This window comes from Myotis lucifugus, unplaced genomic scaffold, assembly GCF_000147115.1.
Source record: "Myotis lucifugus unplaced genomic scaffold, Myoluc2.0 scaffold_35, whole genome shotgun sequence".
In the NCBI taxonomy this organism is placed as follows: Eukaryota; Metazoa; Chordata; class Mammalia; order Chiroptera; family Vespertilionidae; genus Myotis; species Myotis lucifugus.
The window spans coordinates 1,215,266-1,227,590 of record NW_005871083.1 but is presented as its reverse complement, the minus strand read 5'-3'; the positions used below and the strand labels follow the sequence as shown (position 1 = coordinate 1,227,590).

General features: G+C 55.9%; 1 protein-coding gene across 1 annotated transcript; it reads right to left on the bottom strand.

Moving 5' to 3' along the window:
* FAM92B (family with sequence similarity 92 member B) lies at positions 1-10,704 on the bottom strand. Its single transcript, XM_006087081.3, has 9 exons — positions 10,523-10,704; positions 8,388-8,622; positions 6,613-6,681; positions 6,423-6,524; positions 6,314-6,319; positions 5,447-5,551; positions 2,135-2,248; positions 794-895; positions 1-144 (listed from the first exon to the last, which is right to left on the bottom strand). Exons 1-9 carry the CDS (start codon positions 10,540-10,542, stop codon positions 1-3), a joined length of 897 nt encoding a protein of 298 aa, XP_006087143.1. The 5' UTR covers positions 10,543-10,704.
* Between the last annotated feature and the right edge of the window lie 1,621 nt (positions 10,705-12,325).

Sequence of the window (12,325 nt, the reverse complement as noted above, 5' to 3'; positions counted from 1 at the left end):
CTAGTTTTCTAACTTGGAAGTTCTGGTCCCATTGATGGAGTCCCTAGCCCAGCCCCTGAGTTCCTCCTCCAGGTCCTCCTCAGCGAAGTCGTCCTCACTCGCCGCCTCTTCTTTCCTCTGGCTGCGCATGGTGCTCTGGGTGCTCTAAGTAATAACCATCGTCATCATCACAGCAACATCGATGATCATAATTGACCATCAATGACAACGATGGCCACACGTATTGAGCATTTTCTAAGTGTTTTGTATAGATTTGTTCACCTAACACTCACCACAGCCCTATGAAGGGGGGACTGTTATCAGCCTCACTCGGCAGGTGAGGAATCTAAGGCACAGAGAGGTTAAGGAACTCCCATAGCTTGGGAGCAATGGTTTGGATCCAGTCGGCCTGGCTGGGGCCATACTTCCTCCGCTGCCTTTGGGGAGAATGATTCAGAAAGCAAGAGACACCCTCTGTCCCCCTCACCCCCACCCGCTGGGTGGCTGAACCTATCCTATTGGCAGGAGGCGGCTTCCAGTCTTAAGCTACTTGGTTAATACTCAGAAGACCATCCAGAGCCCTGGCTTCCCAAGTGCATTTCTGCAGAGTGCCTCTAGGGGGCGCGCGGGACACGTGGCAGCAGCACCGCTGGGCTCCCTGCTTTATTGACTCCTTTTCCAGGCAAGTCCATGTCAGACTTGCTGGCGGCGCCTCCTTCTCAGCGTCTCCTTTCAAACCCATGTTCTCAGACTTCGCTTTGTCACAGGTTTGACAGCACCCCCCCCCCACCCCCCGCCCCACTCCCGTGCTCACCTGGCAGGAGCGAGACCATGGAACAGCTGCGGAGGGAGCGATGTCCCTGCGGGGCCGGGCATCACTGTACCCAGTAACTCCGCGCATCTTGGCTCTAAAATCCTGCCAGGGAGAGACTCAGGTGGGTTAGATCCAATGGGGAAACAAAGATTGGGGGTGAGAGTGGGAAGATGGTGGGGCACTGCTAACACCGACGGAGCCCCCACCCGCACCGACCTCTCTGGGAACCTCCTGTTCAGTATTCTATGCCACCTACAACAATCCGCGTTCCCACCCCGTTTTACAGATGGGGAAACTGAGGCCCAGAGGCTAGTACACGTCCAGATTCACACAGGAATATTAGAGCTCACTCTCCCGCCACAGGAGTATCACAGGGATGAGTGAGTGCAGGAGAGCCCGTCCGATCTGCTTCTAACCTCATGTGGTGGTTTTAAAGCCTCTACACATTCGTTGACATGTCTCCCACTAGGAGCTGGAATGCAATCCTCCTCCCCTTGAATGTGGCCTGAGTGACTCACTTCTAAACAGAATGCAGGGGAAGTGACACTAAGTTACTTCTAAGGTTCGGTCACCAAAGGTGAGTTTCCTCCTGGCTCGGTCCCGGGAGGAACACTGGCTCCGGGACCAGCCGCCATGCTGTAAGGAGGCCACGCCACCCAGAGAGGCCACGGGCAGGTCTTTGGGCTCTGGGACCCACCCAGGACCCAGATAGGGAGGGCTTCGTGTGTGTGGCTCCTGCAGTTGTCCAGGGCCCTGCGCTCAGAAGGAACCCACTGTTGCCATCGGGAAACTCTTAGTAACTGTTGGACAGCATGGCCCACGTTTTCATTTTGCACTGAGCTCTGCAACTCCCGTGGCCTGTCCTGTACCCAGATGACAACCATCAGCTGCCAGACGTGGGCGAGCCAGCCTTGGACAGGGATCCAACCCCGCTACGCCTGATTGAAAACTGACCACAGGCCCAAGCGCTCACCAGCGGCGCTCACCAACCCCAGGACCACCAGGGACCAGGACAGGTGACTGTATTTACACCCCGGGGAGTGGCCGTTGTCATAGGCCACAGAGGAGGCGCGATCTCTGTCAGCTCAGACGGGTAGCCAGCACCTGGTGAACACCCAGACAGCAGCGCGCATCGGCCTGGAGAGGCTTGTTGTCATTGTTGATTCGTTTGCTTGTTTTTAAACTGGGACCCAGGGGCAGGTGTTTACAACAGTTCATCAGAATGAGTCTTTCAAACGATAAAAATTACAAAACGTTGCCAACAAAAACCGCTTCTATCAAGACAGAACCCAAATCGAATTCAGCCCAGGCCACCAGCCAGAGCCGGCACCTGGGACCCACCTGCAGATCCCCCTCCAGGTCGTAGTTCTCCAGCGTCTGGAAGGCGCTGGAATACACCTCCACCGCTCTGGCGTGGAAGACCATCTCAATGGTCACGAAGTCCGAAAAAATTTTCTGTGGGGAGGGAAGTGCGAATCGCATAAGCAACACTGTCAAAAGGGGAGCCCGGGGTCACCTCACATGTGGACAACCTGGGGGGCGAGGAGGCATCAGTCTTTATGGGGATGGGTCCTGGGTCAATGTTATTTTTAATTTATTGGAACAGACAATGCATTCCCATTCAAAAGCTGCCGTGCACAGAGCTTATTCCAGAAATGCGGAGGCCTCCTTTCTCAGTGAGGACTCGCTGAGGGGCGTCCTTTCCTCAGCTCTGCACCCTGGGCTCATTCACTCGGCTTTTGAGGTTGATGGCCACAAACCTTCAGCCTCTGCCACCCCTGGGCTGTGAGGGGGTCTTCCGGGAGAGGGAGGGGTGTTGCTGGCAGACATGGCTCAGCCCAGAGGCTCCACAACCTGACGAGTTACCACATTAAATGTAATTAGATATTGGCTTCTCTTGATCAAAAGGTTCAGCTTGTCTCAGTAAGCTCTTTTAGAGTTCCTACTGCCTGTTTGGCCCCAGTGGAGGCTCCCACTGTGTGCAGTGTCTAGTACAAACTCCTACTGTGTGCCAGGCCGGAGAGGAGACTCCTACTGTGTGTCAGGCCCCAGCAGAGGCTCCTTTGTGCTTGGGGCCTACCACAAGCTCCTACTGTGTGCAGGGCCCTAGCAGGACACAGGCTTGGTGTCAGGGAAGGAGCCTGAAGTTTGGAAACACACCACTTCAGGTAACATGGGAAGCACCTGGGAGAGGCAGGCCAGAGGAAGCCCGCAAGGCAGCCTGGGAGATGACGAGGAGAGTGTCCCAAGGCTGGTGGGATTACGTGCCTCCTCCCCTCTTGCCCCTGGCAGGCAGGCTGGTGATGGCAGCTGAGCATCAAGAGGCGGGTCGCAGCCTCATCCTGCCTGGGGCCTAGGGAATGACATCCTCTCCAGCCTCAGTTTATTTTTCTGCACCGTAGGGACAGGGCAGTCCTGTTCACAGAGCCCCACGAGGATTCAATTAGCTCTCAGTCTGCTTCTGGCATCAGCACCAGCCCCATCCGGGAGCTTGTCAGAAATGCCAGTTCTCTGGCCCACCCAGCCCCACGGAGTGGAACCCAGGCCAGGCTGCTGCTCTGCGGTGTCAGGAGCCCACCAGGTGACTTCGGACGCATGCTCAGGTATGGGAACCCCTGTATGAAAGTGTTACTGATGTTCTTTTAGGGGGGCTGGAGAGGAAATCTGATCATTTTATTAGAAGTGTGACCTAAAACCAACACGGTGGTTATCATTATTTTAAGTTCTGGATGTTTATCTCTTAAAATTTGGAGGGGTGCCCTAACCGGTTTGGCTCAGTGGATAGAGTGTCGGCCTGCGGACTGAAGGGTTCCAGGTTAAATTCCGGACAAGGGCAGGTACCTTGGTTGCGGGCACATCCCCAGTAGGGTGTGTGCAAGAGGCAGCTGATCAATGTTTCTCTCTCATCGATGTTTCTAACTCTCTATTCCTCTCCCTTCCTCTCTGTAAAAAAAAATCAATAATAAAAAAAAAGAATGATTTTTTAGAAAATTTGGAGGGCTTCTGGGGGTGGCTTGGTTAAGTGTCCCTTACCAACTTGACCCCGGAAGTTTAAAGGATGCCCACTTTAAACTGCAGCTTGTGGTGGCCCCTGACCAGGGAGGGAGGCTGAGAATCTCGTGCTCTCGCTGGCGCCTTACAGAGCCCTGTTTTCAGGCCGCAAACATCAGGTGCTTAATAATGGCCAGCTGGTGGCTTAAGTCCTGCCTGCAACGTACATGCTTGAGCACTAACTACCACTGTTGGCTCATTTGTTTACTCATTTCCCAAACATTTACTGAGTACCGTCCAGGACCCAGCAGGCCACAAGCCAGGCAGGGGTTCTGCCCTGTGGACCTGTGGTGTGGGAGGCAGGCATGGGGCAGCAAGTTCTCCACCACACTCTCCCCTCCCCGGTGAATGGCATGCGGCATGGGGGGCCTGTGGCGGGGCAGGATGTCAACCCCATGAGGACAGGGGCCTTGCTTTTCTGGCTGTGGTGTCCCCAGCCTCAGGCATAGCACCTGGCACATAGTAGGTGTGTACTGAACATTTGTTAGATTAAGGAGTAAACTAAAGATATAATTAATCTGTCCCTGGGCTAACTGCCCCCAGAGGGAGCAGACCAGAGTGTATTAAGAACGAGGTTGGAACCTGGCCAGCGTGGTTCAGTGGTTACACCAACCAGGGGGTTACATTCGATTCCTGGTCAGGGCACATGCCTGGGTTTCGGGCTCGATCCCCAGTAGGGGGAGTGTAGGAGGCAGGCGATCAATGATTCTCTCTTACCAGTGATGTTTCTCTTTCTCTCCCTCTTCCTTCCTTTCGGAAATCAATATAAATATATTTTAAAAAATAGAATGGGGCTGGACTGGTCTGGGAGTCCAGGCAACTTTCCCTGAGAGTCAAAGGCCTTCTTGGCAGTGGGCGGAGCCTGTGCAAAGCTGTGGTACAAGGGGCCGGGTGCACTTGAACTTGGAATGGAATGTCTATGATGAAGCTTGGGGGCGGGGCTGGGGCTTCTGCAGCCTTGGGGAGGATCTAGGCCTTTCTCCTTGGAACCAGGGGAGTCACAGGAGGGTGTTGAACCTGGGGGTGACAGATTGGGGCTGTCTTTGGTGAGATCCTCGAGGCTAGTTTGGAAAATGGACTAGAGGGGGGGTCAAGTGAATGCAGGGGCCTGTGTGATCAGCTTGTCCTTCAGACCCCAATGCCCGGAGGCCCTATGTAAGAGCTGGGCTCTGGGTCCACGGTCCTGGGCTGCACTGGGGTGGCATCAGGGCGGAAGGAGGAAGGCATTTAGAACCTCATGGAGAAAAGGAGGAAGTCAGGGCAAGTCCTATGGGTCCTTGTGTGGAAAGAAAGGGGGTTGGGGGTGACACACTCTGCCAAGTTCTCCTGGTGGGGAGCTGGGCCTGGGTGTTGAGGGGCAGGGCTGCCGAATGTTGGCTACTGAGCAGGCCAGCTGTGAGGGACAGCTGCCCAGAGCAGCCGGCCTCCTGCCCCGAGGCCAGGATTAGGCTGGGATTAACTGTGCCGGGAGCTGAGCGGGCACAAGGTAACACACACTCACACATGCGCACACTCTCTAGGCACACACACACACACACACACACACACACACATACACATACACACACTTGCTCGCAGCACAAACAAGGCAGCCCGCCCCACCTGCAGGTCCTTCAGCTTCTGCGTCTGGAAGGCGTCAACCGTCTCCTCCAGCTGGTGGGTGGTGCGGCTGGCGTCCACCGAGGCCTTCTGCACGCTGGTCTCTGCCTGCCGAGACAGACGGTGTCAGGGAGCTTCCGTCTGGATCCTCTCGCCCTGCTGGTTGGCCAGCTCTCCCGCCTCAGGGGTCCCTAGACAAGTTGGTCATCGAGGAACTGGCCGAGTAGGACCCTGGCTAAAGGGGCAGGCGCTGCTTAGCCGGATTCACTGGCTGCCTGCGTGACCTCCTGCAAGTCACTCAACCTCTCTGAGTCCCCGTGTCCTTGCCTGTGAACAGGGCACAGCGATGAGACCGACTTCCCAGGGCCGTTGTAAGAAGTAAGCAGTGGGCACGCGCTGAGCTATTGTTATCACAGGTGCTCCACGTGGAGAATAATTAATTCCTGCATGTGGAACATCCTCAAGGTAATTAACTAATTCCTGGGTTCCTTTGATTGACCTCTGTATGACCCCACTTCGCACAGGCGCAGCCTGGGTTTTAGAGGGCCCTCAACTGAGTTTAGGTTTCCCCGTTCGTTCCTGGTGACCTTGGGAAGTCACCTTGCTGAGCCCGGTTTCCTCATCTGGAAGTGCCTACCCGAGTGAGTGCTAAATAGGTGACCTGAGAAGGGGGTGATTGCTGAGCGGCTGCTTCGTGTCAGTGGTGGACAGACCCCAGGGCTCCTGGCCCCCAGGCTCCCCCCGGCCCCTGACTTTTCTATCCGGAGCCTGGCACACACCTGCCCAGGGCAGAGCTCACCTCGCCGTTGTGTGAGGTCTTTCATTACCTGCGTGCGATCTACCTTCCCCAGACAGGCCTGGGACTCTCACCTGGGACTGAGAGAGGTGTTAAGGAGACAGGCTAACCAGCAGCCCCCACCAGAGGGCGCCCATGACAGACGGTAATCCTGGCCCCGAGGCCAGACGCCGGGGAGGATACGATCATTTGCCGATCCGAAGGTGACTTCTGCCTCAGTTTCTCCAACTTTTCCAGTTGTTTGATCTCATTATTCCGAATATGTTTGCATTTCTTGATCTCGGCCTAAAGGAAGAAGGAGAGCTGTTTTCTGGGGCTCTGGTTCGGCCAGCCCCTGACACTCCGCACCCCGCAGAGCAGCGCCCTCACTCACCCGCGTCTGCTTTATCTGAGGCCCATAGAATTTCAGGGGGGTGACCACCTTGGTCTCCAGCCTCTCAACCTGGGGAGCACAGACACACAGAGAATCAGAATGGACGGAGCCAGGGAGATGCCAGGAGACGATGCCGCCTCCGGCCTGCATGCATAGTGTCGTCACACACACAGAGCTGCAGGTGGGCCTGCAGGGGGCAGGGGAGCACGGGTGCCCTCCCTCACCCTAGGGCTGCGACCAACAGCCTGGGTTCAGGGCTCTGCTTCTCTAGGGCTTGGGCAATACATTTCATCTTGCTGAGCCTCATTTCCGTGCCTGTAAAATGGGTATAATGACAGTACCCACCAGGGATGGATACAGGAATGGGACCTGTCGCTATTTTACTTCTCCAAACTGCCTTAGGATCTCATTTGGGATGCAGAGCTGACCCTAGAACACAGCAGGGTCGGCAAGGGGACGCCTCACACCCCTGAGTCCAGCCTAACACTAGACACTTTAATAAACAATATCAGCAATGGTGACAATCACAATTAAAGCTGACGTTCAGTGCTTACCCTGTGCCCAGCATTGCTCAGAATCAAGACATGGCACCCTAGAGTGGGCCTCGGATGCCCCCACGGGTTCCTGGGAACCTTGATTGCCAGGCGCCACCCCAGAGATTCCAACTCAGCAGGTCCAGGGGTGGCCTGGGAACCTGCATTTCTAACACGTTTCCAGGGAGGCTGCTGCCCTGAGGATGGGCTCCCTGTGCACCTGGCTCCCCACGGGCCAGGGGAGCTGCACTCCCCACAGGCCCTTCCTCGCCTTCACTGAGGCTTGTGACCCCGTGAGGATAAACACAAATCTAAGAAACCATTTCCACAGCCAACAGGGCAGGGGACTTCCCTTCCCTGTCCTGAAAGCGTTTCTTTAGGAAACCTGCCATTGAGAATCGGTTCTCTATCCCTTTGAGATGCATCTAACCCTTTGTCAAAGCTAAAGAGGCCTCTTGTGGGTCTTGTGACCCAGAAGGCAGTCTTGTCTTTGAAATGGAGACATCCTCTCTGAGTTCGGCCCTGGTACCCGCTCCAAGCGGTGACCCCCTGCTTGTCATGAAACGGGAGACTTCCCTTTGGGTAAAGACCATCAGCTGGCACAGGTGCCCCCCAGCCCCCAGGTGCAACCAGGAAACCCTGTGTGACAAAGGTGCTGAGCGCCCTCGCCCAGGACCAGGTATCCCTCCCGGAGAACCCGGATCGCGCCTGGGCGGGCCCCGCTGCCTGGCTGACGGGCTGAGGTTCTGTCTGTCTTCCCATCACTGATCCGATCCCCTGTGACCTGCATGTCTGGTTTAATGCACATTTAGTAGTAAAGCTGCTTTGTTCTTTTCTGTAATCACGGAGAGGAGTTTTGGGGGTTGGTAGGAGATTTTTATTTTTAATTATTTTCCTAATATGCTGCAGTCTCCTTGGCTTCAGCCCCCAGGCTGTCTGTCCCTTCTCCCGGCCCTCTGGGCCCCGGGATGCGCCTCCTGCCTGGGCCTCAGGAGCTCATAGCGGCAGGACTCAGGACCGGCCTCCTGGGCCTTCTGGCCTTGTCCACCACTCATCCAGCCCCCAAAAGCCTCCTGTTCTTAGCCCTGTAAATGGAGGTGTGGCCCCCCACACCCAGGGAGGAGATGTCCCTGGCTGTGGCCCCTGCAGGGCTGGCCCCACCCTCTAACCCCACCCTCGCTCTGGCCCTGGGGCCTCTGCAGCCCACTCACCTGGGCCTGCCCCCACCCCCGTCTGCCTCACCTGGGCCTGCCGGTAGTCCTGCACTTTGGCCAACTCCTCGGCGAAGTTCCTCATGGTGGCCCGCATCTCGGGGTTCTCCGTGTTGGCAAAGTCGATGAGCTGCTTGACCAGCTGGTCGGCCTTGTCCCGCAGCCGGGCTGTCTTCCGGGTGTAGGCGGCCAGCAGCGAGCAGAACCGGCCGAAGTACTTCTCGGCGTTGGTCACTGTGCTCTCCATCGCCCTCACCTGGCTGTCCCTGAGGAGGTGGGGGCCTGAGGGGGCATCTGGGCAGGACACAGGCTCCCCCACCATCACCTTCGTCCTAGTGGCAAGCGCCCTGGCAGGCGCCTGTCCCTGGGGCAGCCCTCAAGGTCAGGTGTCAGCCCATCGAGGCAGATGCGGGAGTCCCGCTGGGCCACAGAGCCGGCCAGTGGCCAGGCAGGAGCGCCAACTCGGGTTCGGCTCCAAGTGCCTGCCCTGCAACCCTTTAGGGGGCTTTTGTCCCCCTGGCAGAGTTGTTCTTTATTCCCTCGGTCTCCTCCTGAAATTCCCTCTTTTCTGTCTTATGCCCAAGTTGTTGAAATTCTCCTTCTCTAAACCTTTATGTTCAACATACTGAAGCTTTATGTTTAAGTGGATGGACTTTCAGGGAGACCAGTTTTAGGTTCCCAGTGGAAAGTACAGTGAGGTCTCGGTACCCTCTCCCTGCGCACACACACTTTCCATTAGTACAGTGGTTCTCAACCTTCCTAATGCCGCGACCCTTTAATACAGTTCCTCATGTTGTGGTGACCCCCAATTTCATTGTTACAAATTGAACATAATTAAAGCATAGTGATTAATCACAAAAACAATATGTAATTATATATGTGTTTTCCGATGGTCTTAGGCGACCCCTGTGAAAGGGTTGTTCGACCCCCAAAGGGGTCGCGACCCACAGGTTGAGAACTGCTGCATTAGTACATCGTGCATTACTGGGGGACGTTTGTTACAAAAGATGAGCCAATAGTGATACGTTATTAACTAAAAGCCATAGTTTACATTAGGGCTCATGGCTCACGTGCTGTTTGTACGTCCTATGCGTTTCGACAAATGCCCGCTGCCCACATCCACAGTCACAGTGTCACAGTGCAGTTCCCCTGCCCTGAAAAGCTGCTCCGTCCACTCATCCTTCCCCCTCAGCCCCCAGCCCCACTGAATTTAGTCTCCCCTAAACACCCCAGGCACTCACCTCCCACCCGGGCCGCTCCCCAACTCTGAGTCCCTGTCCCCAGGACCCCGCTGCCTCTCTCCAGTGGACCGAAGTCCCCTGTGTGACCTTCCAGTCACACCCCTAAAGCGGGAAACTGTGAGGGCCCCTTGTCCTCCATCTAACAAGCCCTAACTCGTGCACCACTTGATAGTTTGCAAAACACTCCGTATGCATTACTCATAAGCCAGGCACTAACACTATCACAGTTTTTAATAAACGAGTAAACTGAGGCCCAGAGAGGTGAAGCGTCTTGCTCCACGTCACACAGCCGCCCGCAGTATCAGCTTCTGCAGGTGGCGTCCTCGCCCCCCATCAGAATCACCTGAGGCACAAGCTAAGCATGCAGTTCCCCAGGCCCCCAGCCCTGATCTGTGCACCAGAATCCCTGCGAGGGAGGCCCAGGAAGCTGCATTTTTTAAAAAGTACATCGGGTGATTCAGGGACACCCTCGGGTTTGGGACCCTCCGAGGAAGCAGGCGTGGGAACAACGGGCTAAGGGGCCGGCGAGCTGTGAGGGAGCAGTGACAGAGTCAGGCCTGGAGTGGGGTCGGGGCATTCCCACAGAGGGTGAGGCCTGGCGGGCTTTAAGGCATGAGGAGGGGTTTTCCAGGTGGAGGTGAGCAGGGGAAGTTGGGGGTGGGCCCTGTGAATTGGCTTCCTCAGAGCTGTGGGCAGGAATGCTGGAGAAGTGGACAGAGGCAATATTCTGGACGATTTCTTTTGACCTTGAGGTGAGTGGGGTGCAGAAGAAAGCTCACTCTCATCACTCCCCACCTCCCTGATGCATCCCCATCGAGCAATCCCAGCTGCACCATCTGTCCCCGTGCATGGGGTCCTGAAAACCCAGCCTCCCCTGCCCCCTCCCACCTCCCGGCCAGGGCAGCACCAGTACAGAGCCACCTACCTGAAGAGAACAATGTTCATTGTGACCAGAGGGCCCAGCTGTCCCAGTCTTGGGGAATAAGCACAGGGCCCCAGGGGTCCTGCAGGCCCGTGAGAAGCAGGGCAGGGCAGGGCTGGGCGCAGCTGCACGGTCCTGGCTCAGGGGACGCTGCCACCTGGTTGCTGGGCAACGGGGCCACTCACAGCTGCCCTGGGAGGAGACTCGGCTGGTTGCCTGACAACCCCTCCCCAGGCCAGCCTCTCCCAGTGGGTTAGGAGGGCCTGCCCAGCCTTGCATTGGTCAGGGGAGTCCCAGAGAGGCCCCCTCTCTCCCCCTGCAGGTGGAACAGGGCAATGTCCTGGGGTGGACTCAGCCCTGGGCCCAGCTGTGTTTGTGGGTCCTGAGTGCTGAGGCCCCCTTCCTTCCAGGAGGCCACAGGCCTTCCCCGGGGGCCTGGGAAAGGCAGGCAGGGCCCTAGGAGGCCTGTTACTCAGGACGGCGTGTGGGAAAGCACAGAGGAGGTCGGGGAGTCTCCAGGCCTGTGGCACAATGGAGGGGACGGGGCCTCCGCCCAAAGGAGCATCTTAATTGTATCATCATTTTATTGTTTTTCCCCTTATTATAAAAACTATCTGTTCCTTATTAGAAAAGAAAGAAAACAGAGAAAACACAAAAAGGAGAAAATATAACAGCACATATAAAATTGTACTAATTAAATACAATACATTTCACTAATTGTAATATTTGTACATTTCCGTGTATCTACATTTTACCTCAAAGAAAGGCATAAGAAACTAGTAACCCTCTCTCCCTGCCTCCCTCCTTCCTTTGACCTCCCTGTCTCTCTTCCTCTAACTTAATTATCGACTCATGCAGGTAATTCTCACCATCTATCTATATAAAAGCCTAAGCGACCGTTTTACTGTTCAACCGGTAGCTATGATGCGCACTGACCAACAGGGGGCAGACGCTCAACACACAGGCATGGAAACATGGAACAGACTGATGTATCTCAGAGGGAAAGGGGAGAGATTAACCAAAGATCTTATATGCCTACTAGAGGCCTGTATGCACATAAGGATGCATATGCATGAGGTGGGGTCCCTCGGCCTGGCCTGCGGGGATCGGGCTGAAACCAGCAGTCTGACATCCCCCGAGGGGTCCCGGATTGTGAGAGGGCACAGGCCAGGCCAATGGACCCCACCGGTGCACGAATGCATGCACCAGGCCTCTAGTAATAACAATAATAACTAACATCTCCAGGCCAGCCCTGTGACAGCTGCACTTAGAGCCCTGCTGGCTGTTTATTCATTCCATCCTCACACACTCAGAAGCCACAGTGGACTCCTTTTCTTAGCAAAGCAGGAGTCGGAAATCAGCAGGAAAGCATACTTTTCTGTGACGGTATCTGGTGGACGTGGTCACACCTACAGTCGGCTGACTTAATAAGTAGAGGCGATGTAATGGGGTGAGCCTCGTCCCATCACCGGACAACCACAGGAGCAAAACCCAGGTTCCCTGGGAGGGAGAACTTCCGCCTCCAGACTGCCCGCTGGCTCTTGCCTGGCTCCAGCCGCCCTTTGGGCCTCACACCTGCCGGCCCCCACGATCACTTGAGCCAGTTCCTTAAGGGAAACACCCTCCTGTGGCTGATGAGGAGAAGCTGCCAAGCCTTTCAGGTTTCTGCCCCTCAGGAGGGTGGGGTCTGAGTTCCAGGCAGTGGCCACCAGAGGGCAGCAGAGACCTTCTCATGGGGATTCCATGCGGGGACAGCGAAGTGGGCTGGGCGAGCCCCCAGAAAACACCAGGGGAAGCACATCAGAG

Coding starts and splice junctions, on each gene's coding strand:
- FAM92B (XM_006087081.3), bottom strand. CDS start 10,542: ATGAACATTGTTCTCTTCAG. Junction 2,249..5,446: donor AGAAGCTGAAGGACCTGCAG/GTGGGGCGGGCT, acceptor CCCTCCCCACAG/AAAATTTTTTCGGACTTCGT. Junction 896..2,134: donor ACCTGGAGGGGGATCTGCAG/GTGGGTCCCAGG, acceptor TCTCCCTGGCAG/GATTTTAGAGCCAAGATGCG.